This window comes from Melospiza georgiana, chromosome 14, assembly GCF_028018845.1.
Source record: "Melospiza georgiana isolate bMelGeo1 chromosome 14, bMelGeo1.pri, whole genome shotgun sequence".
Classification (NCBI taxonomy): Eukaryota; Metazoa; Chordata; class Aves; order Passeriformes; family Passerellidae; genus Melospiza; species Melospiza georgiana.
This window is the reverse complement of record NC_080443.1, coordinates 3073179-3100279: the sequence shown is the minus strand read 5'-3', so window position 1 is coordinate 3100279 and position 27101 is coordinate 3073179. Positions and strand designations below refer to the sequence as shown.

The window sequence follows — 27101 nt, the reverse complement described above, 5'->3', positions numbered from 1 at the left end:
TGCTGAGCTCCCCCGGGCCGGTTCTGGGCTCGCTCGGGCCGTGGCCGGGGCTGTGCTGAGCTCCCCCGGGCCGGTTCTGGGCTCGCTGGGGCCGCGGCCGCGGCGGGGCTGGAGCGGAGCCCGCGGGTTGCGCACGGCCCCGCCCCGCCCCACAGGAGCCCCTCGGGGCTCGGCCCCGCCCCCGGCGGGCGCCGATTGGCCGCGCGCGGTGCCGATCCCGGGCCGGTTGCATCACCCGGGGCGGGGCCGGCCCGCGCGGTGTCGCAATCGGCGCTGGCCGCGCGCGCACGGTACCGAGCGCGGCCCGCCCGGCCCCTCCCGCCGCTCGCGCCGCTCAGGTAAGCGCGGGGGGCGCGTGCGGGGCCGGGGGGCCGCGGCCGCCCCCGCCCGCCGGGCCCCGCTCGGCAGCGCGTGATGCAATCGGCGGGCGGCCCCGGCTCCCTCCCCTCCCCTCCCCCGGTGAAGTCACGGCTTGGCAGCGCCGGGCACCCCCGCGCCCCGCTCGGACGGGGGAGGAGCGGCGCGGCCTCGGCGGGCGGGCGGCCCGGGGAGGGCGGCGGCGGCGCCATGGGCCCGCCGGGGAGGGCCGGTGCCGGTCCCCGCGGTCGGTCCCGGCCCGGGGCGGGGGGAGCGAGGCCGCGCCGGGGCGGCTCCGGGGCTCACGGTGCGGCGGGAGCGCGCCCGGCCGAGGGGCAGCCGGGGAGCGCGGTCCGGTACCGCCCGGGGAGCCTCGGGCAGACGGGTCGGGCTCCTGGCGAGTGTCCGTAGCTCCGGTGGCGGGTTCGAACCCGGGGTTAGGCAGGCAGGGAGCTCCGCGCCGGCCTTGGCGCTGACATCCGGCAGGAAGAGCCCCAGCTCCGTAACGGGGCCGTGCCGAGCCGCTTCGGAAAGTAAAACGCTTAGCGTTGGCAAAACTTCGGAATTAAGGAATTGGTTTATCGTTAAAAGTCCCAGCTGTGGTTTTAATTGCAAAGACAGTGTTCTGATACCTCCTTGCCTCCCAGCGTTTGGGGTTCTGTCATGTTAAGATACGTGTTTATGTGTTCTGGTACAGTCTGTTAAGATGCGCATTAAAAACGGAGATTCTGAAATAAATGTGGAAATGTTGTCAGCTATGACAAGAAATGGGATTGAGCTGCCCAGTGCCAAAAGCGTTGTGTCCCAGCCTTCAGTAAGTCAGAGCTAGCACATTCCCTGCACACCTGAGGGTGAGCCGTGAGTGTGAGCCGGCGCTCACATTGCTCTGCACATTGTGCCTGCACTTCCTTAGTGCAGGGTCATTGGAATCCGGACTCGGATCCTGTCAGGAAGGATCCTATCTCTATTCCTTGTGAAGTGTGACAGAAGAGAGGTCCCTATTGCTGTTCAAATTGGCACCGATTTTGCATTTGACAAGACAGCTTTGTGAATTTGAGCAATAGAGTTATTCTGACTAATGATCAGAATCACCACAATCACACCTCAAGAAAGGAGCAGAGAGAAGCACTTTGTATTTTTTTAAAAAACAAATACTGATTGAATTGGCAAAACAGTTTTGGGGGGGTTTTTTTGCCTTTTTTTTATTTTTTTTTTTTTTTTTGCCAAAGCAAACATTTGGAAGTTTAATGTCTTTATTTTTACTTTTTGTATGTGTGAAAGCAGATGAGGGCCTTCATTGCTTCACTGGTCCCCGAGGAGTAGTGCGGGACAGTAAGAAACATCTTTGTGCCTGAGCAGGCACCTCTGGGGTTCCCAGCTATTCTGCTGCAGTGGGTGGCCAGCTGGGTTCCTGGGTGGCCACTTGGTGCCCAAGGAGGGAACCAGGCAGTTCTAACTGGCCACTGGAAGCAGTACCATGTGTTGGGTGGAACCAGCCTGGGGCTGTTGCTGGGCTGAGGCTCTTGGGCAGCTTTATGGGAACAAGATGCTGGGAAACGGGGCTGGCTCCCTGAGGAGCTGTCTCCTGCTGTGCTGGGGCTGTCAGCAGTCCCGGGAAGGGAACCTGTGTGCAGGGGCTCTGGGAGCCTTGAGCCCGGTGTGCCTCCCCCAGTGACCATGGCCGTCCCCTCGGTGTGCCCTGTCCCTGCTGCTGCCTTTAATTCTCCTTGCAGTATCCCCACAGCACCTGCTGCTACCTGGGACAGCCCTCTGACAGCTGGTGAGAGGCACCCGGCGTCCAAATACCAGGGAGAAAACAAGTTCCGAGCCTCAGCTGGCGCTCTGTAGCTCTGTGATGCAGTTCAGTGCTAGTTCTAGTTTAGTGCAATTTGCTCTGCATATTCTTTGGAGCAGGACAGGAATCCAGGTGTCACCTGTCCCAGTTAAGGGTTCTGATCATCAGGCCAGATAAGAGCATGTCTCACTCAAGAAACAGCAATTTAATAAAAAACAAATCAGTTCCAGTGGGAAGGAACTGAGGGAGGTCTGTTCTAGCAGGCAGGGCTGGAATTCTTGTTTGAGAGGTGTGACACTGGTTATCTTCTCTGCTTATATCCATCTGAAATACTTCATTAATATTAGGTTTAATGGAACAAATAATTTTTTTCATTGAATCAAATGGAAATCTGATAGAGATAGGAAAGAAGAGTTAAAGCAGTGTTAAATAGTTTGGATAGCATGGAAAGAAGTAGCACATGGAACCTGGTGAAGAAACTTGTTACATGTCAGGTGGGGTTCCTTCGGGGGCAGGAGCCACCCCTTCCTCTGTAGTAGGAGCACAAAAATCAGATTGTGAGGATGGTGTGGGTTACATAACTGGCCTGTCCAGGTGGACTTTGCAAGCACTGAAATGTGTTGAAGCAGAGGAGACAGCAGAGCATTCTGTTGGATTTGGAAAAGGTGTCAAAAATCTACTTGCCAGAGACAACCTAAGAGAACTGCATATCTGTATATGCTTTGAGGGCTGCAGAAATGCTCTGTTGTAAAATAAAGTGCAGACAAGGCCAGTGTGTGCTCTAAGAGGAGCAGGCACTTACACCTCGAGTAAGAATGTCTGTGCAATTACCCAGGCACAGCTGCTACAACCGGCCCTGCCAGTCTGTGCTGGGCACAGGCACCTCCTCAGCTGGGTGTGCAGTGCAGCTCTGCCTGACTGCTTGTTAGGTCAGCATCTGACACTGAAACATGCCATGCAGAAGCTGCTTTAAGGGTTGCAGTTGGGGAAATGCTAACAGAGAGGTGTTGGACACCTCTGTTGTGTGTTTAGATTCTGCTCCAAAAGGGTTCATGGTCTCATTCTGCCCTGAAATGGGAAAATGAAAAGATTTCTTGATAGGAAGGGTGTGGGTATACTCACACATCCTCACAAGTGGGAAGACCTCTTGGTGACAGAGAATGTTAATTTTGAGTAACATTCAAGCCAAATTTAGTGGGCTTTTCCATGAATGTTATTGAACCACACTGTGCAGCTGCATCTCATTGTGGCTCCTTCATCATGGAAGAAAATATGCAGTTGATCTGCACGGTTGGATTTTAACATTTTAATGATAGCCCATCCAAAAGTCAAACAGCAACACAGACTGCTGAGAAAAACAATCAGGAACAGTACACAGCTGATGAACCTGGGAGTTTAGAAGGACCAGTGACACACAGGAGGTCACTGCAGACCTCACACATCCTGTCATTCATCTGTTATGGATGGGAGAGGTGTTCCTGGGCTGGACACTGCCCATCCTGGCAGTCAGCTCTGCCCAGTGCTGCTGCAGCTTTTCCCCAGCCCTCTGGAGAATGTGTCACACTGATCTGTGTGGCTCACACTGCATATCTGTTTGACAATGCTGGGCTGCATTGCAGTAGGATTGTTTAGTGCCACTTAAATGTTTTCAACATGACAATCCGCACTGACTTGAGTGATCACTGGGTATTTTTCACTGGAGCCATAGGTAGGTGTTTCAGGAGCTTAGGACCATCCTGTTGTCCTTCCCCTCTTCTCTCCCAGCCATATAGGAAGTGATCCTGTGAGATGAGAAGAGGAGGGGACCCGCTGTTAGCCTTGCCAGGGCCTTGGCCCTGCAGCTGTGGTGGAATCCTCCTTGTGCCACCAGTAGGGCCAGGAGCAGGCTGACCTCAGCAGCGGGAGCACGTCAGTCAGGTGAGGATGCCTCGCTCATCAGGAGGTTTGTGTGCTGGACAGGAGAGGGGACAGTGACCAGTGCACCAACCACGCAGGTGACCTTATTTATGGATGAGTCAGCTGTGCTTGCTGTCTTTTAATGGGTGACAGTCCTCTGTTGTGGAGTTGTGATCTACACTGCCATCAGCCTGTGCTCCTGTCCCACCCTGATTCATACTGTTACAGGCTCAGCACACTGCTTGTGGTAGAATGTCACCCAGTCACAGCCTTTGCAATGCACTACCTTCTTCCATAGATTTATTTTTCCACTCAGTACCAGTGGGCCTTATGACAGCCATCGGTTTGAACATCGTCTTCAAAACAAGTGCTGTAAGGTGGTTGAGGAAAGGTGGACAGGCTGAGCACCCTTGCTCCAGAGGTCAGGCAGGAATTTGTCTGTGGATACACCCAGAGACGTGGTCCGAAGGGGACAAGGATCAAATACCCCTGTTGGTCAAGAGTCAGGCTGTTAATAGGTTTAAGCCACAGAAGGAAAACTCCAGTCTGAAGACTGAGAAAATTGTATAACTGGAGGAAAAGTTAGACAGTGGAACATGTTGCCAAGACAGAGGTTGTGAAACTGGAGATATTTGAGGCTAGGCTAGACACCCATCCATCAGGGATGGCTTTGGAATAACTGAGTGAAGCCAGTGAACAATTCAAACAGCTTGACTAGATGACCCAGTAATAGTCCCATCCAATCCAAATATGTTGGAGACTTCAGAAATGTATCTGGCAGCTTGTCCACCTCCAGCACAGTTACGGTGTGTTATGCCAGATGTACCATCAGTGCTTTATGCTAAAGCCAGTGATGTATAAGATTGTAGCTGAAGCAAGCATGTTTAATAGCTTTTTCTTTCCCTTACTAGGTTCACCTTGCTCTTAATCCATGTGAAGATCCATTGGAAACACCTTCTAGAAACCCAAGAGTTTTCAGTCTCCTGCTAAATTCTGCAGTGTCCAAGAACAGCCTGCCCAAATGAGCAAGACACCCCAACAGAACCCCGGCACAGATGCGAGCGGAGTAAGTGTGATCCACACTCAAGCACACTCCAGTGGTCTGCAGCAGGTTCCCCAGCTGGTGCCAGTCAGTCCTGGGGGTGGAGGCAAAGCTGTGCCCCCGAGCAAGCAGGGAAAGAAAAGTTCCTTTGTGGACAGAAACAGCGATGAGTACCGGCAGCGCAGAGAGCGGAACAACATGGCGGTGAAAAAGAGCCGCTTAAAAAGCAAGCAGAAAGCACAGGACACGCTGCAGAGGGTCAACCAGCTCAAAGAAGAAAATGAACGTTTAGAGGCAAAAATTAAACTCCTGACCAAGGAGCTGAGCGTACTGAAAGACTTGTTCCTTGAGCATGCCCACAATTTTGCAGATAACGTGCAGCCTGTTGGCACTGAGAGCGCCACAACAAACCCAGAAAACAGTGGGCAGTAGAAACCTGCGACCTCGTCAAACAAACTCTTGAGCTGCAGCTTGTCTGCAGTGCCCGTGCAGTAACCCAGCAAAAACTGTACCTTTAGCCATTGTTTTGTGGATTTTCTTCTTTTAGATTTAACACTGAAGATTTGTAACAATTAAACCAGAAACTGGTTAACTGTTTGTTTTAAATATTTTTCTCCTCAAAGACTTAATCAGATCTGAACTCCTAGCTAACTAGGAATGTAATATTTAGGAGATAACATTTTCACAGGAATATTCACTTACCATTTTAGACTTTGCATAATGGGAGGAATCCAGCAGGATGGCTCACTGTAGTATCAGAAACTTGTGACTGAATAGAATGTTTTTAAAATACCTGTTAGAGTGTTTTAGCCCTTTGATTTCTCCATTACATATTACAAACTGCAAAGGCTGTGGAGAATTTTTGCTTTTTACTTTAAATCTGTAGAATTTAAGTCCTATGAAGCACCATGTAGGTCCCTCCTGCCCAGTTATAGTTAATGGGGAGGTTGTAGTAATAGTGAGCTGGGATGCTTACCAATGTTCACCAGAAAAATAACAATATGCTCTGACGATATGTACAGGCACTTGGCCTCCAAATGGCACATGAAACATCATGTACAAGAGGCAAAGCAGCACACTGACAATAAAAGCCTTTTATTGAAGCTTGTATTTCATATTGCTCACATAGTGACTGGGGCCTTATGAGAACAAGAGCTTTTTTTCCAGAAAATTTCAAAGTGCTACCAAAAACCTGTGCCCTGCAAAATGGCATTCCTGCTGGGAAGGAGGTACTGGGGAGAACAAGAAGTGCAGCTTGGCTTAGCAGTGGAAGGGGCAGGACAGCAGATGTTGAACTGGGATGCATGGATCACTGCTGGCTGACATTACAGGAATTTACAGTGATTTTAAAAATAAATGGCCCTAGTAACTGATTCAGTGGAATTTCTACAGCCATCATAGGTCTGTGTGAAGGAGTATCTGTAGCCTTGTTTTATTTCCATAGAAGTTTTCCTGTAGCAACTTTTTTATGGCTACTGCTTAGTCTTTGCCATGATCCATACTGCAGTGCTATGTGCTATACTGAGGATTTAAACAAAGTAAAGCAGGAACTTTGATGTAACTTTAATTTATTTTAATTTTTAAATATTTCATTGATGGTATGGTTATTTTACATTTAACCTGTGTGTCTGTCTTGTAGATTACTACACTGTCTTAATTTCCCTCTTACACTACCTTTGTCCATAGATTATTCTGGAGGATGCTTGTTTGCTCTGTATCTGCACTTAGGAAAAAACTTGGATGTTATCTCTATGAAGATACTGTTAGAGAATGAAACCTTGAGAAGTTCTTTTTTGAATTTAAACTTTTAATACATGTGGAAAACTTTGATGGATTGTTTTGGATTATGTTAGACTTTTTACAGATACGTTTTTTCATTCTAACTGCACCTGAAGTTGGTAGGGTTGAAATACCAGGAGCTAATAAAAATGTTTTGCTTGTAGTGGCCTCATTTTTCCCATCCCTTTTCTGTCTCCTTTGAGTGCAGAGTTGCCCTTGGAGAAATCAGTGCAATAGTCTCTGTTCCCCTCTTTCACTCAGGTTTCTGCTCCATAGAAGCCATCAGAAACTCAGTACAGTTTTGTCTAAATGTCTGATTTAACAAAAAAGGCAAAAAAAAAAAAAAAAAAAAGGAAAATAAATTTAAGGCTGAAAATTTTTTGACTGGAGATGGGGAGAGAAGCAGAACACCAAAAATTCCCAGGAAAAGATGACCTGAAAGATCTCCTTTGTTACTGCACGTCCCTGGTGGAAAGGCCAGGGCTGATTTCTGCCCTGGATGTGTGACCTGCACTGGGGCTGTCTGTCCCCATTGTCCTGCAGCTGGTTTGCCAGGCTGCTGTGGGTGCCTCCTCTGCAGTCTGAGGAGGGGCTGCACATCCTGGCTGTTTGTTTGTGATTTTGGTGGAAATGATTTCCTGGATCTCTCCTGAGTGAGGGTGATCCTCTTTCCGAAGCTCTCGTGGGTGACTTTTCCACCTGTTGCTCCTGACAGCTCTGATCCCATTTCCTTCATGTTTAAAACCAAACCACTGAGTTATAAAAGTAATTTGTTTGGAAAATGAAATTTTGGTTCATCAGTGCATTGTTTTTTTTTTTGTTTTTTTACTGATGCTGTGGTTTAAGCCCAACTGGAAAATAAACCCCACGCAGCCACTCCTGTTCCCCAAGTGATGGCCAAAGTGCTTGGAGCCTGACAGGGACAGGGTGACCAGAGCACAGGGACAGGGCCAGGAGTGACCAGAACACAGGGACAGGAGTGACCAGAACACAGGGACAGGAGTGACCAGAACACAGGGACAGGGCCAGGAGTGACAGGAACGGTGGTGCGGCCTCCGCACGGCACCTTGGCCTTGTCTCTGCTGGGCACACATGGGGACAGCCACCCTGCCCTTGGGGACAGCCCTGGCACAGGGCCTTGGGGACAGTGGGACAGCCACCCTGCCCTTGGGGACAGCAGGACAAGGAACTCTGGCCTTGGGGACGGCGGGACAGCGATCCCTGGCCTTAGTGACACCAGGACAATGATCCCTGGCCCTGGCTGACACTGGAACAAGGATCCCTGGCCTCGACTGGCACTGGGACAATGATCCTTGTCCTTGGCTGGCAGCAGGACAAGGCCCAGAGCAGCGATGGCTCTGTGCAGCACCTCACTGGTGATTGGAACCAATCCGTGTTCAAACGTGCCCCAGTGAGAGGCTGCAGGAGAGGGCTCAGGCTTATTCCAAGCCCCCCCTGCCAAAGCAGCTCCAGGGAGCAAGGGTGGGTTCCCCCAGGGTGAGGCAGCCCAGGCTGTGTGGTAGCAGAGTACATCCTCCATCTCACCCTCTGCTGCAGGGCACAGAAAATTTCACCGTGGACCTATAAAAGTTAAGATTTTCCTTTTGACTCATTACTCTTAACTCCAGACTGTGGCAGAATCCAGCGCCTGTCAGTGCACAAGGAGTTACAGCACATTTCACCAGGAAAGCTGATTCCCGTTTCCTCAGTGTCCCCCAAGGGAAGGAAGGGGTCTGCTCCAGCCCCCAGAGCACTCCTTGAACAATTTACATGTCTCATTTCAGAAGTGCTCAGACGTTTCTAAACACACAAATTTGCTCGGCATAAGACACATTCTGTTACTTCGGTGCCAACTCTATTCAAGTCTGTTTGTGCCAAGGGGAAAAGGCATTTGGGAAAACATGACAGAATATAAAATATCTTGATGTAGTCAAAAAGAAGATTTGCCATAAACTGTACTTTCACCCCATTAATACACTTAAAATTATTAAACACCACTTTTTAAAGTATTAAATATCACTTTGCCTTTTAAAAAAAGGTTTATTCCCCTCCCCAGTTTAGGAAAAAAGGTCTAATTCACTTTTTGCCTAAGTGGATAAAAATGATCATAATTACAGAACAATCTTCTGGAATGAAGGATGAAATTTACATTCACCAAGTTCATGGGCCTGATGATGAAGGACAGTGGGGGAAAATGAAAATGGTGCCGCATCCCGAACAGAACCCGAGCAGAGCCCGAACAGAATCCGAGCAGAACCCGAGCAGAGCCCGAGCAGAGCCCGAGCAGAGCCTGAACAGAACCCGAGCAGAGCCCAACAGAGCCCAAACAGAGCCCGAGCAGAACCCGAACAGAACCCGAGCAGAACCCGAACAGAACCCGAGCAGAACCCGAGCAGAGCCGAACAGAACCCGAGCAGGGCCGAACAGAACCCGAACAGAGCCCGAACAGAGCCCGAGCAGAGCCGAACAGAACCCGAGCAGACCCGAGCAGAACCCGAACAGAGCCCGAGCATCCCCGGCGGAGCAGGGCGGGCGCTGCCCGGAGGCTCCGAGCGGCCGCGCCCAGGGCAGAACCGGCTCTGCCTCCTCCCTGCCCGACCTGTTCTGCGGCCCGGCCCCGCTCCTGCTCCTGCCAGCGCCCGGCACAGCCGGGAGAGGCCTCCCAATGCTCCGGGGTGATGGCAGTGTTTCCAAATCTGTGCAGTGTTTCTATAAAACAGCAGCACCAGGGTTCAGCATCATCATCATCATCATCCCCTGGTGTGTTCAGAGCCTGCCACAGTGTCGGGATCTCTCGCTGCTCACAGTGACCCCGAGATTGTTCAAAGTCTCTTTTCCCAGCCCAGTGCTTGAAGAAGCAGTCAGGGCTCTTCATTTCTCATCTCAAGGTTGTTTATTGTTCCTTATCTATAAAATTCTTTCTCCTGCCCTGCCCAGGTCCATCCAGCAGGACAGTTCCAGGCACTCTGCCTGCCCCCAGGGCAGTGTTATGTCTTTATACTAAAAACTACGTGTGCAATGTTCACAATTATTTTCCAATACCTATCGCCTGTGTTAGACAGTGAGCTTCTACTCTAAACCAATCTGTAAGTGCCACCATCACAGCAGAAGATGGAGGCCAAGAAGAAGAAGGAGAAAGGCTGGACATGCCCAGATCCCTCCATCTTGCCTCCTGAACCCCCCATTCCAGAAACCCCAAAATCAACTTTTCCACCCCATGACAACTTCACTGTTATTCTACCTAAACTGTTGTGGCTTGCAGATCTTCATCTAAGGTTGGTAATTTGCTCCACGGGTCACAATCAAACCCACAGGTGTTCTGGGCTCTGTGCCAGGGTCTCTGAGCCCCTGGCAGGGTCCTGGCCATGCTGGACAGACAGAGGGATGCTCTGGGTTCCCACAGCCCAGCACAACTCTTGGCTCTGGAGCGAATGGGGCTGGGCCTACAAGCACTGTTTTGCACTGAAAAACCTGAGTTTTGGGGCAGATGAGTTCAGAGCAATGCCAGTACAGTCTCTGTGTTCTCGTATCTGCAATGCTACCCAAGCCAAGCCTGATGTCCTTGTGCAGGTGACAGAATTCAGAAGTGGAACATTCCAGTCACCACAGCAGGGACACCAATGCAGCAGCACATACAAGCTCCTCATCCCACAACCTCCCTGCCTGAAAAAAATGTCTCCCTTCACAGTCAAGAAGTGCAGTGCAGCAATTCCTGCACTTGTCTCTTACAAACCAGTGTCAAGAAACCTCTAAAATATGTAAATAGGCTTTTTTATTAATTGAGTGGCATGAATGAAGTCCTCTGGATTGTTTCACAATGTTTCTTTGGTCTCCCACATGAAGTTTCCTCCATAGCAATGGATCACCAGGCTGTTGGGAATAAAGGGCAGTTCTCGTCACACAGACCAAGCTGCTCAGCAAAAGGAGCTCTCCTGGAGCAATGTCTATGAGGATTCTTGAGGAAATGATGGCAGGCCTAGATCCAGTGCTGGGGGCAGGCAGCAAGGCAGGGGCAGTGGTTCCTGACAGCAGCCAAGCCCCCAGGTGAGACAGGAGCTCACAGCCCATCCCATCACCTGTGTGAGCCACAGAGCTGAGCTGCTCACACCCAGCTGCTGAGGGACCAGACCCAGCAAGGCCCTGATGCTCTGCTGTGGCTTCAGCTCCTCCTGGCACAGCAGAGGGATGTTCTGAAGTGGCTTTGCAGTCAAACTGCAACAGAATCTGAATAGTGAACAGGAGTTTTGATGTGTACGTAGAGTGAGAAAGATTATTTTTATGTAGTTGCCAGCACCTAGTGCTATTTTATGATGCAAGAAATGTATTTATTATCCTGCAAGCTGATGAATACCTACAGTAAAGAAAAGCTTCTCTTGGTAATTTAAAGCTTGCATGAGTGGAAAATAATTTTTGTGACTAATATCAATATGTTTGTAAGGTATCCAAATAAGATTTACATTATTTCATTCTGAAATGTCTAACACTGAACAGTTAAAAGTAACTCTACCATGCTGCACAGAATATGCTGCTGAATGACCATGAGCCCTGCAGCAAAGATATTCCCTTCTTTCAACTTCTAAGGGCCATGAACACTAAAGCAATCTGTGTTTTTAAGGAACAAACAGATGAACAAATCTGATGAGGATGGGGATGTGTTTGAAGGATCAGTACAGCCACTGTCCAGAGCAGAGAACTCTGGCTAGGGAAGGGTCAAAGTTTGCAGGGCACAAATTGGTAGTAAGGTCAGATAAAGAAGCAGGAACTGGAGCAGAAAAGTAAAATGACCACAAAGTTGTGAACACAAATGATGCCAAGGTGAATTTTAATAAAAATTTGTTTCTGCTTAGTACATGGATACAGGTCCATAAGAAAAACGTCATTATGTCCACAGAGAACAACTGATTTTTATTTCTGTTTTTCACAGTACTTGTGATGAAGTTTAAAAAAGGACTTAAGAGTGTTACAATTGCTCATAGCTTTCAGATAATCCATTTGGTAGAGTCCCAATCATCAAAATTCAGATTTAATTGCAAGATACATCTGAGTTGAGATCTGACAGAAGTATAAGCCCCACTGACAAGGCAGCAGGGTTATTTGGCTGATGCTTGGTCACGTAAACTGCTGATTTTCTTGCTATTGAGAATTGGATGCATTTCATTTTCTATGCTGCAGCATTAAATCAGAACGATGACTGATTAGCTGAGGCAATAAGCACCACCCTGAAGTTTACTGCTTTTGGCTGGAGAGGCAGCCAAATGATTTGGCACTGCCCTGGCCCTCTGCCATGAAGGCCTCAATCTCCTGCACGGTCCGTGGGACGCAGGTGAGCAGCTCCACGCCCGTGGCTGTCACCACGACGTCGTCCTCGATGCGCACCTGCACGGGAGCACACGGTCACCAGGGGGGCACAGATGGCACGGGCAGCAGCAGGGAGGGCACAGGGTGCTGCTGCAACCAGGCAGAGCAGCACCCTGCAAGCAGGAATTGTCACCACCAGCACCCTGGGGCTCTGCAGGTGACACTGGCAAGGGGGGCTATTTACAGATGTGAACGAGGCGTTGACTGTGCCTCCAGCTGTTTCATTTTTCAGCATCACTCTCATTACATGATTATGACAATGGGAAGATGCCAGCAGCTCACATCCCAGGCAGCAGGCTAGAAAACTTAATGTTACAACTTACTTTATAAGCTTCTTGACTAATTACACAAAGCAAAAGCACATTGACAGGAGTTCAATGTAATCACCATAAGCACACGTACTTTTGGTTAAAACAATGCTTGCTTATTTAGAATACAATACTTACTTGTAAGCTTTAACCCACAGAGCTCCATTATTAAGCTTTAACCTTCCTAATATATTGCTAGATAAATCTTCTGTAGCTTAGAAAGCTATTCAGACAAGCGTCAATACACAGACCATTGTTCTATTTGCTCTTGCTTTTTCTACAGTTTCAATAATTTTTCTGCTCACCAATCTCATGGCTGCTGCTCAGCTCTGCTCACACTTCTGCTGTCTCTGAGGCCTGCATCTTGCAGCTTTCCCAAAGCCCTCTGATTTTGTGGGTTCCCACAGCAGGCTCCAGTTCCCCTTGGGCCACTGGTGCCTGCCACCCTGCTGGGGTCACACAGGCTTGGGGTGACCCTGGTGGGGTGGTGGCCCTCAGGTGCCTCTGCTGCAGTGGGTACATCAAGGACAGTCTGAGCAAGGAGCTGCAGCACTGAGCTCATGCTCTGTCATCCACGGGGCCAGGAAATCTCAACCCCTGAGAGCAGGAGCAGTAAAAAGAACATTCTTCCCTGGATTTACCTCCAGCCTTCTTAACTTGCCAGGGACAGTACCTCCTGATGCCCACAATGTCTGCTCTCAAGCTCTCCTGTTTCTGAGCTGAAATTCAGGTAGCTTCAATTTGCACTTAAAACTTTTCTCTTAACACAATAAACTTTCATAGTGAAACTTTGAACATTAAATAGCTTGTGGCTGATACTCCACACATTGAATTTTGAGCTGATGAGAAAGTCCTAAGCAGGTCAGGTGTTTCTTTTAAAATACAATCACAAAATTTCAAATCCTGGAAGGAAAAAGCAGATCCTCTCAGTTTTTCAACTCTTGCTATTAAAATGAAAAATGTGCTTCATTTCTGTTTGTCTCTAATCTCTTCTTACCAGTAAATGTGCCTACACAGTCATTCCCATTATCTTATCAGAAAAATGTTGCTAAGTTGCTAAGCTGTAATAAAAGCAATTTTAGTAAGGTGCAAATCCAAAAGAACACAAACCCTGGGTACTCCCACCTTACAATTGCTTTAATTGTTTCTGACCTCTTGACATTTTCAACTAAAAATAAAGCTGGTTAACATTTGTACTTCTGATTGCAAAATAATCCATTTGTTCAAACAGAATGAGTCATCCAGTCCTTATTAAACTGTTTAATGATGTCTTTGCCAGATTATTTCTTTTAGTTGGTATCAAGTTAAGTGTATTATAAAGCAGAATTAAATAAACAAACTCCATTGAGTTGACACATTTGTTTTGGACAGCTGTGAACTGGAAAGCTGTGAGGCTCTGTATGCTCAGTGCCTTGCTGCAGAGCACATCAGCAACACATGCAATGACTCTGCACTTGAACACAATTTATCAGGATGGGCTTCTTGATTCCCTGCTTCAAATTTGACTGCTGAGCAAAATATAACCCAAGCATTCAGCAGGAGGGCCCCACTGCATCCAAAGGCAAATCCTGCTGGGCCTGGGCCTGGGCAGAGCCTCCCTGGGTGGATCAGTCCCTGCCAAAATCCTGATGGCACCAGGCAAGCCCTGCAGGAGTGCCAGCACCCAGGGACAGACCTGGGAAGGCGGCAAAAGCCAAAGCATCACATTGGCAACCCAGCCAGGGTGAATGGAGCTGGACACAGTGATGATGTGAAAGTAAAAATGTCAGTGCAAAAGTGAGTCTGAGAGCAGAGGGAAGGGCAGACAAAGCTAGAACTGGCTCTGCCTACAGAGAGAGCCTTTTCCCAAGCACTGCCAGCTCCACAAACCTCCCCCTGCTTGAGCTGAAATTCCCCAGCTACAGCAATGTATCAGCCACAATTCAGCCTCAGTAATTAGCAAAAAACCCAAGAAAAGTGGTTTGTGCTTTCCAGTTCAGTGCTTCATGACTTCCCAATACCTCTGCACTCTTTGGGAGGATGGACTGACTTAAAGCAGAGCAGATGAAAGCTGGACTAGAGTGGGGCAAGGTGTCTGTCCACTGTTCTCTATCTAGGCCACAAGAGAAAATCAGGGTGGGGAAGGAGCTGGGAAATAGATAAGAGTCATGGAAGGACCAGGGAAAGGAAGGTCCAGTGAGGTGAGACAGGTCTGACAAATAATGGACAGAGAGAGCTGGGACTGGCTAAGGAGCCAGCAGGGAGATCCTGGTGGAGGTGAGAAGTGAGACATCCTGAAAGAGGAGAGCACACAGGGGCTGCAGCTGCCAAAGGCAGGAACTGAGGGTGACCAGATGGAGCAGGATGAGAGCCATGCCCTGTGACTCCCTGTATAGGAGGAGCATTGTCAGGAGATCACACAATTGTCAGGAGATCACACAATTGTCAGGAGATCACACAGTCTGTGTCACAGCCCAGCTGTGATCTGCTGTGAGAAGTGGGAGAGCCAGGACTGTCCCATCAGCCTGCTCAGCATCAGCACCTCCAAATGCTCTTTGGGATGTGGCTGGAGGCACACAGAACCACTGGGCCCTGGGACCACCCACCACTCCCTAGGAATTCTTTCCCCAGAATCCAATCCTTCCTCTGCTGGATGAATCTCACCTGCAATGGATGCTTGCCACAGGAGAGAAGTCAGATTTCCCATTTTCAGTGCATAATTTTTCCTTTGTCCAAAAGCAACATGAGTGCAGAGGAATAGGCTCTCAAGGGGAAGGAAATGGTTTCATTTGCTCTTTTCCTTCACACTGTCCATGCTTCACCCTGAGTTTAAACTCAGCAGCAGCAAGAAGCAGCTTCAGAGGACCTGCAAAACCTTCCCCACAGGAGAGCCTGTCATTTGGTCTTGTCTTCTGGCCAAATGGACAAAAGATGCTGGATCTCTCTGGCAAGGCTGACTGGTTTGGGACTGCCTTTCCCAGAGGGGGACAGTGATTATGAAACTTGCTGTCAGAGCTGTCCCTGTCTGCAGGCTCTTTGTTCATTAGTACTGCTTGCTTCAGGGCTACACAGTGGTTTGGAGCTGGGCACTGAAGGGTGAGGCTCTCTGCACCCCCAGCTTTCAGGGTGCTCTGCAAAATCCTAGGGGAGGCTTTACTTTCTTGGTGTGAAATGGCAGACTCCAACAAACCACTCATGTAAAGATGCAGTGGCCAGGAATGCCAGCACTGCCCCAAAAATGCCTTTTCTTATCAAGGGCAGTGGCATGATCTGTCCAGCTAGACCTGATTGCACAACTGCCTGACACCAGCAACAGCCCATCATGTGGCTCCACTCAGTGTGTCCCAAAGCAGGGCCTGGGGGCACAGCCAGGGGCAGCACAGGAGTTAAACACCAGGGCTGCTCTCAGCCCACACAGCCTCGCACTTTGTCCTCACTTACTAATGCAGCCATGCTCCCCAGAGCCTCCTGAGCTACCTTCCAAGGGAAACAGGGCTGGAGCTCTCACTAATTTCTTTTGGATGATAATATATCTACGAGGTTTTGACAACCAAGAAACTCTTTTGGCCAATTAAATAATCCAGATTTGCATGATGACAGATCCCAGATGTCAAAAAAGGCAACTGATGAAATGTCCTTTTTTTTTTTTTTTTTTTTTTTTTTTTTAAATCTATTGATCATTTGTTTGATTATGGCTGTGGAAAGCAGCAACATTATCACTGCAAGACATCAGAGTGGGAGAGTTGCCTGGAAATGATGACAGGACATGGCCACACATGGGACCATCCAAAGCAGACAGGCACAGGTCTGGCAGGAGGACCCTGGGTCTGTTCCTACAGAGGCAGCTGTGCAGCCAAGGGAGCTTATTTCAACTCAGCCATCGACTTCCCAATAATTTTTAACAGAGCAAGCTTATCCTGAGCAGAGTTTGACTTAGGAAGCAGAGCTGCTGCACCAAACCCAGGCATTTGCTGCTGTTGCACAGTGCCTGTGCCAAGGTGTTTGCTGTATGTGCATGGTGGGCTCAGTGCTCAGGGAATCTCATCCCATGCTGCACTCTTCTTGCCACAAGCTGGTTTCATTCACAACCAAGCCCTCATGTCAAGAGAAGCTTTATTTTAAATGTCCACATTTAAATGTTGACATTTTAATAGAAGAGGATCAATATCAGTAGGGTGAGGCCATGGATTTTATTAGATTAACTGATACAGATAGGAAAAAAGCCTCAGGTGCCCAGTCCCTTCATTCAGGCTCAAAAAGAAGCATTAAACTGCAAGCTAAATACAGGTTAGAAACAGCTGGTCTTACTTTAACCTAATTGTGTTAATTAGAGAAGAGAAAAGGGCTAAAGAAGGTTTATAAGCACCTAGCAGTAGTTTTTGGGTTGACTACACCTATCACTTCCCTTAGGAGAACTTCCAAAGGAAGTTAAGTATGCACATTGTGACAACTGCTTTCCCATGAAAACTTTTGGAGAAATGCTGTGTAGCACCATTACTGTGATACAATAAGCAATGTTAAAAAGTAGATGAGCATAACGTTTATTGCCTAGTAAACAATTTCATTTCACAATATAAATTCACTGTAAACTCAGAAACAGAGCCTGATCTTCTGAAAAATAAAATCAGGACAGACACAACTTTATTGCTCTCTGAACCAAAGGCAGAAGCAGGTGTCTTGCTCTTTATTTTATTTAGCATTTATTCTGAGTAAGGGAGCTACTACTGTTTTGAAACATATTGTAATATTAGCAGATCTTCAAGTTCCTGGGCTTTGTAAATCTGTTTAATTTTTAAATGAGAAAAATCTGTAAATGAAAGTAATGCATTTACCACCCATCTGCCTTTCAGCATTTCCTCTAAGTTGCATAGTTTTCAGATATTAAGTCTAGTGCTAGTTCTACAAATCCTAGGGAAAATAAAGCCTGAACAGAGACTGAATGTGTAAGGCCAAAGAAAGACTGAATGGCTTTACTGTGTCTTTGAGAAAACATCATATGAACTGCATGAATCAGTAATCAGCTTATGAAGAATGGAAATGTCAACCCCTAAAGGGCAGCATTTGGAGTCAGCATTTCCCCTTCCCCGAGGATTCAGCTGCTTTTCCTGAGCAATGCACACCACTGCATGCACACCCCTGTGTTTGCACATCTGTGTTTGTTCAGGAGCTGTGGGGCAGAGTCCAGGCAGAGCAAAGGTGCCCTGGGCCAGGCCCTGTGCCAGATCCAGCAGCAAGGGACAGCAGCCCTTGTCCCACAGGAGCTGTGACCTTGCTAAGCTGGACCTTGGCTTTGCAGATGGACAACAGAACTCCGTGTGACTGAAACGTCCCAAAATTGGCCAAGGAAGTCTGTGAAGGACTGAGCTGTCAAGTAAAGAGTGCAGGGCTTCAGACAGGCAACATCCCCCGGGTTCCCCCTGCAGGGACCTGTCCTTGACCCAGAGGAGGTGAAGAGCCCCAGTTCATGTCCCAGAGCAGCAGGAGGGCCTAAAGGCTGAGCTGAGCTCAAAGATGGAAGGGCTGCTGATGGACCTGCCCCAGCAGGACATGCACACCTCACACTGCCTCTCCTTCCTGCTCCTGCAGCTCCCACAGCCTCCTCATGGCCAACTCCAGCCAGCACAAACTAAAGTCAATGGCTTCAGCCTTGCCCTCTCTGGCACGCTACAAGGGCTTTGCTTCTCAATGCAGAGACTTGTCACAGTCAAGAAAATTATTGAAAGCCCCAAAAAGACATGAATTCAAGGTGAATTTGTGAAAAATCCACAAATTCTCTGTGTGGACAGACTTAGAATTACAGTGGTGTTAGTGAATGTTAGTTCATTTTCGAAGTGAATTACACTAAACCAAATCAAGAACATTTTAATTAAGTGAATTACACTAAACCAAATCAAGAACATTTCTCTCTCTGCAGAGAGAAATGCACAACTCACTTCCTTTTGTGGAATGTGTTTTACTTTTACACTAAAAGGAAGATTGGAGTGGCTGTAGTGAACTCTTCAGCTACAACTGACACCAATACTAGCCCCTGTATACTATTAATATTTGTCAATAAAAAAAATGCCTTTTTAAAAAAAGATTTTAAAAGATCTTTTTTTTAATCCCATAGAAAGAAAGTTTTCTGGCATGCTTTTGTGAGAAATGCTCACTCACTCTGGATAAACTAGAATGAAATATTTTGTTCATAACTGAGCACTCTACACAGCACAAATTGCATCTTCTTTTTATGCAGAATCAAGTCAGAATGGTAAAATGGAAAAACTTATTTTGATTGCTCTATAATTCATCTTTTGTGAAGAATTCAGAAATATTCAGATGTATTCCAGTCTTAGATTTTATTTTCATTCTTCTCCTGGACAAAATCAAGTGACAACATCTGGCTCAGGGTATGTGTGTATTATTATTTTTTTCTCTCTAAGTAAAATGTATTGTTCACAGGGGGATCAGAGATTAAGATTTTTGCTCAATCGTTTTTGGGCTGCCCCTTCTTTTAGCAAAGTTTGTTGGCCAGCTCTCCTTACAAGTCATCATTACAGGAAGCCAAACAAAAATGAGGGAACAAAGTTTGCTTGAAATCTCTGGAACAAAAGTGCCTGATCCAGCAAGTTATTACCAAGGTAGAGATCCCAGGCTGTCCCTCATATTCTGTGCAACCTCAGGCAGAAGGTGAACCACAGGCACAGCTCAGGTGCAGAAATGGAGTGGGCATTCACAGAAATTTGGGGAAAATGTGGGCTTTGCTGAGCAATTTCAGGGAAAGCTCACCAGGAATCAATTCAATTGCCCAAAAACTCCCACAGAGCGTGTTTACATGGAAAATGGAGACAGCTAAACCTGTTTCTATTGCAGTGTGAAGGTACACAAGCACATCACAGTGTTCTTTTAAAATACACTTCAGTATGTGCTGTCACACAGAATGTGCTCACAGTTAGAAAATGCAGAATTAGCTGCCTTTTGCTCACCAGTACCCCAGCTGTCTGGCTGGCAAATCTTGATAAAGAAGCAACACAGAGACAGATAATGTCCCAGAGCTCAGCAGTGGATTAAATACCAGCAAGGGTAAAGTCCTGTGTCTCTCAACAAGGCTGCACCCACACCATGGGTGGCTGTCCTGGAGCCTGGCTGGCTCCCATGACTGGGGACAGCACACACAACTTCTCTGTCAGGGCTGGTGGCTCCAAGGCAGCTCAGACCAAAGTGCTACAGTGATCACCCTCTCAAGGCTGGGGTACAGGGATAAATCAGTCAATGGCAGCAGCAGACAATTCCTAATGAGTGAATTTTCCTTCCAGAAAATCACCACCACTGCAGTGACTGCTGGCTGTATTGAGACTTGGCAGAAGAGCCAGGGGAGGATGGGGCATGGCAGCTGCCTGCTCTATCTCAGTGCAGGAACAATGTGGCACCCTACAAAGGCTTGCCCTGCTGAAATAAAAGCCCACTGGAAGCACTGCAGCTGCTGAATGCTCTGTGAGGGTGGTGGCTTTGAATGGGAAACGTGCCCTGGACAGCATGCACAGCCAAGGCCCCTCCACTTGCCCAGCAGCTGCTGCATGGAATGACTGCCCAGATCACCTCTGCCTTCCCTGGCCACTGCTCCTGTGCCCACTGAGCCTGTCACACTGGGCACTGGGGCTCTGGAACCCTATCAGCCATTCTGCTGGAAACAGGGAAGGCTCCTCCAAGGCACAGGTTTCATGCCATTCTTTCAATAATCCTGTAAGAGCAATTATTGCTGTTTGCATCTTCTGTCCCAGCACTGGACTGTGCTGCTGACAAGGAAGCCAACTCTGGACTACAGAACTCAGTCTCATATTTCATAACATACATGTTTCACACACTAGACAAAACACTTACCTGGCAAGCCACTGTATGGTGCTGGCAGAGGATATTTCAGTCAATGGGAAAATATGGGTCTATCATTTATCACTAGTAAAAAACCACATTCAAAAATTAGAATAAAACCCCTCAGTTTGTCTGCAGAGCCAAATGGCCTGAATGACTCAAGGTGCTGCTTCAAGGAAGAGCTCTATGTGCAGTACATTACAACTTCCAAAAGCTGTAAGACTTTTGGGGGTTGTAAGAAGTCCCAAAAGTTGTAAGTCCCAAAAGACTTCTGCTTGGATACACGGTAAGGACGAACCAAGAGAAAACCAATTAAGGGAACCACGTGCCAAGCATACTCACCCCGCCGAAGGCCCTGAAGCGCTGCAGGACGTCCCTGTTGATGAAGCAGGCCCGGGCAGGGTCGTGCAGGGCCTGTTCCAGGAGGGGCTGGATGAAGTAGATGCCCGGCTCCACGGTGAGCACCATGCCCGGCTGCAGGCGGCGCGCCGTGCGCAGGCTGCACAGCCCCGGCTCCTCCGCGCGCTCCACGCCCTGCCAAACACACACACACTGTCACCTTTCTCCTCACACAGCAATCTGCCCAAAAATATCTCCAGGATTCACATTTTCTGAGCCTCAGGTAAGGATCAAAACAATTCTTATTTGCTGTGCCCGTGTTGTGCCAAAGGAGAACGCAATGTGGAGATTGTTTACCCAGTGATGGTGTTTTGTTTCCTTGGCTGTCACAGACATCTTTTATGAAAAATCCTTTTGTTAAGATCTTTTCTCCTGAGAAGCTGAGAGGCCTCAGGAACAAAATGCAAACAATGATTATCTGCTGCTGTGGAATGCAACAGGTGCATCTTTGATGGGTCTCATATTGTTGTTTTTAATTAATGGCCAATCACAGTCCAGCTGTCTTGTACTGTCTGGTAAGTCACAAGAATTTATTTTCCTTTTCCCTTCCTTTCCCCTTTCCTTTCCTTTCCTTTCCTTTCCTTTCCTTTCCTTTCCTTTCCTTTCCTTTCCTTTCCTTTCCTTTCCTTTCCTTTCCTTTCCTTTCCTTTCCTTTCCTTTCCTCTCCTCTCCTCTCCTCTCCTCTCCTCTCCTCTCCTCTCCTCTCCTCTCCTCTCCTCTCCTCTCCTCTCCTCTCCTCTCCTCTCCTCTCCTCTCCTCTCCTCTCCTCTCCTCTCCTCTCCTCTCCTCTCCTCTCCTCTCCTCTCCTCTCCTCTCCTCTCCTCTCCTCTCCTCTCCTCTCCTCTCCTCTCCTCTCCTCTCCTCTCCTCTCCTCTCCTCTCCTCTCCTCTCCTCTCCTCTCCTCTCCTCTCCTCTCCTCTCCTCTCCTCTCCTCTCCTCTCCTTTCTTCCTTCTGAAGAAATCCTTTCTTCAATTCTTTTAGTATAGTTCTATTCTATCATTTTCTTTTAATATAATATATATAATAAAATAATAAATCAGCCTTCTGAAACATGGAGTCAAGATTCTCATCTCTTTTCTCATCCTGGGACCCCTGTGAACACCACCACATTTGGCCTGTCAGGGCCAGGTGTGTGTGTGTGTGTCTGTCAGGACTGTGGGCTGACAGCCACGAGATTCTGTGCAGTTCAGTGCTTGGCAGATTCACTTTAGATGTAATCTAATATAATATAGAATAATATAGTATAATTGATTAGCCTTCTGATAAAGATGGAGTCAGATGCATCACTCTCTCCCCTCATTGGGGAGTGCCTGCACTATAAGCTGCTCTCACAGACACCAACACATGGAGCACCTCACAGCAAGCCCTCCTGTGCTGACTGCTCCATAAGACACACAAAATATAAAAAATAATCACAGACGACTGAAATTAGCCATGCAATTACCTCCCTCCCATCAGTCCTCATTTATCTTTCACATAGTGGGATGACCAGATTTCAGCTCAATGCCCCAACTGCTTTTTGCACCACAGAAATCTTGGCTTTGGATATGCTTGGTATTGTTACTTGTTGCCCTGTTCTAAGTTCTTCTAAGCCTTCTGATGTTTACATTCTTGTAATGAAGTTTTTCACGCACTTTTATGTAAATAATTGTTGTTTTACATTCTTTTCTGGAGGAGGGAAAATTTGATGGACTGTTGGTTTGACCAGTGTGATTGGAGAGGTGGCACTTTCATCCTCCAATCCACTGTCACTTTTGGAAGTCTATAAATGTTGGAGTCAGAAAGTAAACTTCCCTTCTTTTACCTTGGAGGCTCCAGTGTATGTGTCATTTTATTTTATGTCCCATAGCAACTGTATTACAAAGCAAAAATAATTCCTTGCACTATTCCTTGCCCTACCCTCCCTTGGAAGGTATGGTATTGTAAGTGGCATGCAAATCTTGAAATGCCCCTGCCACGTCATGGCTGAAACAGCTGAACTATGCAGCAGAGAACAATTTCTCTCCAAGGATATGCAAATACTTATTCTCACCAAATGTTATTAAAATTACACATTTATGATCTGGATTCAGGAGCAATGAGTCTACACATGACCTCATAAAAGCAGCCCATTTCAACTAAACTTTTGTCAGATTCAGACTTTCAGGCAACATGGTGCTGATTAGTATTATTAAAAGTTAAGTCAAAACAAGTCTGAACTAGCAAAATATTCTCTCCTTCCCAAAAGCTGGTAAAGGAAAATGATATATGAGGATGTGCTTAGTCAAGGAATTAGAAACACTGCAAGGACTAGTTCTGGGTATTCATTTTCTTCCCCCCAAATGTGCCAGGTATTGCAATATCAGAATAAACATATATCAATCCCATTAGCTTTTTGAAAATTCTTTGCAATGGTAGCAAAATTTTCCCAACAAACTACTGTAATGACCTGTGAACAGCTCACAGGCCCAGCAGCTCTCAATCCTGCTCACACTGCTCAAGAAACCTTCTCTGCTTTAGCCAGCACATCAAAGGTTAACACTTCTGTGGGACCACAGCAACATTTATCTGGTTTCCACACAGCTTTCCTGAGCCTTGCTTCTGCCCAAAGCCACGATGGTGCTTTCCCTGGCTGGCAGGAGGGGCAGCTGGTGTCAGCATCACTGCCAGCATGACTGGTGCCACGAGATGGAACTTCCCCTTTCCCCCAGACAAAGCAGCCCAGCAGCACCCTGGGTGTGGGGCACCCTGTCCTGGCACAGCCCAGCTGCCCTGCCCATCCAGGGGATGGAGGGAGGCTGGAGCACATCTGCACATCACCCATGTTCTCATTTACTGAAGCATCCCCTCTTCACAGGGGACACAGCCCTGCAGTATTGTTTGCTCTTGAGCTCCACTTTCAGTTCAGAGAAAGTTTATTTTACAGAAATACTGCTTTCCATCATGCTTGCTTTATCCCCACTGGTTACCCAAGCAAGGCTGGGGTTGCTTTTGTTCCCTTTGCAGAGCTTATTCTGTTCCAATGTACAGCATCTTACAGTAGCCAAGATTTCTAGAGTTGACCAGTCTGGATATTTGGACATAGCTTTGCCCATTTTGACTGTGTGTTCCATGTGTTTTATGACATATGTTTGATTTGGATTTTGCAGAGCACTATATATTACACCAAAATAAGAAAACATGGTTTTGTTTTACTGAGCCTAGGAAACAAAAATATGGTAATATTAAGCAAGGCATTTTGAATTTGTCCTCTTATCAAAACTCAAAGAAAATCAATATATTTCTAAACTTGAAACAATAACTGCACTGAAATGGAGCCATTTTTTCTCTCATACTGCCCTTTGGGGTTTGGCATTTCACACATTCATTGTAATGTGTAAAGGAAATGAGGGCATCCAATCTTGTGGATTAATCTCTCCATGAGCTGTAAACAATTAGATTAGTGTCTGGACCTTTTGGTGCCTGGCCAACTATCTATCTGCTACTTCACAACAAACAACCCAGATCTGGCTTTTAACTACACTTCTCAATTCTGCTTGCAAATGCCTTTTCCAAGGCAGTCAATCCAAGACAGATGCTAGAAAGACAAATGCAGAGCGAGGCAAACAATCGCAAACATCCTCTGAAGGCAGCCCTGGCACAGCATCCAGATTTTTTTGCCTTTCCTTAAAATAAATGGTGTTTAACATCATGTGTGACAATAAAGCCTTAGCAGCCCCCTTTATTTACCTCTGTACAGCTGCTAAAGCAATGGTAGGCATTTTCTCTAGAATGCTAGCTGTGTGGTCCTGATTTTAGCTCTTCCTCCAAGGAGCTAACAGCAACAAGACCAAAGATACACATTTGGAAACATCTCAGCAATGCAGGGAGACTTCCCAAGGCACCTGAATATTGCTGCTCACCCAAAAATAAAAATTCTTAACTTCTCTGGAAGGAATTCATGAAGGCTTTTTGCTATTCCCTCCATCCTGTCTCAGTCCTGGGTTGTGTGGCTCTAGGTTTCATCTCCAGGTGTTTGGATTCTGCAGGTGCAGCTCTATCCCTACCATGACAGCATCTCTAGTGGGCCTCCAAAGAAAGGGGAACACTGCTCAGCTTTCCAGAGCTAGAAAACAAGCAGACAGCAGTGGGTGGGCTTGTCCCTTTGAACAGAGACCAGGAGATGTGTGAAGTGGCTGCAGAGAGACAGGTTCTGGCTGTGCTTGGATGTGGCCACTCACTCTGAGCAGAGGACAGCCCCAGCCCAATGTGCTGTGAGGCTGAAGGGCAAAATGAGCTGGCACAGGAAATAAGCAGAGAGGGGCCATGACCAAGCTGAGTGCATGACAAAGTCCCTTCTTTTGAGAACAGTGCTGGATTAAACACATATCAGACTATGGCTTCAGCCTCCCAAGTGACATCTGATCTCTGGGCACTTGTGACCACCTTGGGAGCCACCACACCCATCAGGTCCAGGGCTGACAGCTCTCACTCTGCTGTGGTTGTTTATGAAAAGTAGGATGAACTCAGGACCTTTCTTAATGACTGAAACACCACAATCCCCAAACAGAAGATGACAGTCTGAAACAACCCTTGCCATTCTTCATCAAGTCAAGCTCTCTTGGGACCAAAGCCCGACAGGGCAACCTCACACAGTCATCCATCAGTAGGGCTCTCCTGCCATTAATTGATTTCCTTCTTTGTGAGGAGGAACCTTCCCTACATCTCACAGCTGAACAGCTCAAACTTTATTTTCAACAATGACCATGACATTGTTCTGCAGTAAGAAGAAACAAGGAGTGAAAATGTGAGTGCTGGTACAGCAGCTGTGTGGGTACCTGTTCCTTATCCCCATTATATCCTGCAGGCCTGGCCACTGAGCAGGACCCTTGGCACAGTGCTGCACAGACAGAAAGTATAAGCTGATAATTTGCCTCCAAAAAGTGTACAGAATAGTCTAGGAAACATTAATGCCCAGGCATCTAAAAAGAGATTGCAGTTATATTCTGTGAAAATTAAATTTTGAATTTATTCTCCTGTATATTGCAACAACAGACTATATCTGAAATTGTTTTCTAAGACTGACTTTATTTGGAGTCCACATCTAAATCTGATCACATTTTAAGATTGAGACACTCCTCCCTCAGTAAGCACAGATGTATGACACTGTCATTTGTGACTGTACTCCTGCCAAGAACATTGGATTCGAATTAATGGTTCATCTAAGGTAACAAAAACCAGCAGGGCTAAGCAATAAGGACTGTCAAGGGAACCAGAGAATTATTATGTAAACTGATTTTATTACTATGTAAGCAAAATAAAAGTTCAAATTAAGTGTACAGTAATACAAAATATTACTATTTTTGGAATGAGCAGGGAATTAGGAAGTATGCAAATCTGCCTATTTCCCAGAAAAAGGCTGTGGAAGACCAGAATTTGCAATATCCCCAGAATATCTCAGTATAAAGATGAACCACTGCTTGCTCCTAAGCAACTCAATAGTTAATATGTTGCTTTTTCCATGGAAGAGCTCCACTGTGTATCATGCTGGATCTTGCAGAGACAGCTCCAGGCCCACTCCTGGCTTTGTTTTTGGACCAGAACAGAAGAAAACCACAGGTGATGTCCCTGTGCTCACCCAGCAGCTGGAGATGCACAAGTGCAGAGAAATGCAAGGGCACCCTGCCTGCCAAAGCAGGGGCTGCAAATTGGCATCACCCCAAAGCTTCCTCAAGCCCGTGGTGGCACAAACCCCAGCCACAGCCCAGAACACCTGAGGTACTCATAAATGCAAATACTGAACCACAGTAAAAGGCTCATTAGTGACACAATCTAGTTTCACATTCTCTTTTTCCAGCTAAATCATCACAGAACTTTTTGGAGCCTGACAGACTGTCCCAGTTGGAACACATCCAGTACAGTGAAGTCCAAACCACTTTACCAAGCTAAGTGCAATCAAGTATTTAAATTAATCAGAATACTAACATTACATTTAGATAATATGAAATGAGCACCAAAGTGAAATCTCAGCTCTTTTACTCTTCCCTCTTCTCCCAGTGCACATACCTAACTTCTAATTAGCTCATTTAATGTAAAAATTGCAGAGCTCTGTGCAGCCAGGAAAATAAAAGTCTCCAATTCCATTTCACGTGTCTCCTGGTCCCTTCCCCAAGCCCTTGTTTCACTTGCTGAGTGTTCCTAATGAAGATTAGTTGATTCAATCTGTGCCTGAGCTGCCTGTGGCACCTGCAGGAACTGCTGGCAGGGCTGCCTTTGAAATCAGCAGCAGGTTACAGGAGAAGGGGCCCCAAGCACCCAGATCACTCCTGGCATTTGCAAATCAAAGCTCCCACTTCTGCAGGAGAATCTAATTACTGGCTGGAG

At 47.2% G+C, this 27101-nt stretch overlaps 2 protein-coding genes across 3 annotated transcripts in view; one reads left to right on the top strand and one right to left on the bottom strand.

Annotated features, from left to right (window-relative positions):
* Positions 1-250: 250 nt before the first annotated feature.
* CEBPG (CCAAT enhancer binding protein gamma) lies at positions 251-7032 on the top strand. 2 transcript variants are annotated; one of them, XM_058033946.1, is made up of 2 exons: positions 251-338; positions 4960-7032. In XM_058033946.1, the coding sequence occupies exon 2, from the start codon at positions 5070-5072 to the stop codon at positions 5520-5522; it is 453 nt and encodes a 150-aa protein (XP_057889929.1). In that variant the 5' UTR covers positions 251-338; positions 4960-5069; the 3' UTR covers positions 5523-7032. The 2 variants fall into 2 exon arrangements, with proteins under 2 accessions (XP_057889929.1, XP_057889930.1); XM_058033947.1 differs by lacking the exon at positions 251-338 and adding an exon at positions 3256-4069.
* A 4629-nt stretch (positions 7033-11661) lies between these two features.
* PEPD (peptidase D) overlaps positions 11662-27101 on the bottom strand; it is a 152138-nt gene continuing 136698 nt past the window's right edge. Inside the window, exons 14-15 of the mRNA XM_058033921.1 lie at positions 20702-20893; positions 11662-12245 (exon numbers count right to left, since the gene is read on the bottom strand). Of these exons, the coding sequence (XP_057889904.1) occupies positions 12096-12245; positions 20702-20893 (342 nt within the window). The 3' untranslated portion in view covers positions 11662-12095. The remainder of the gene's footprint in view (positions 12246-20701; positions 20894-27101) is intronic.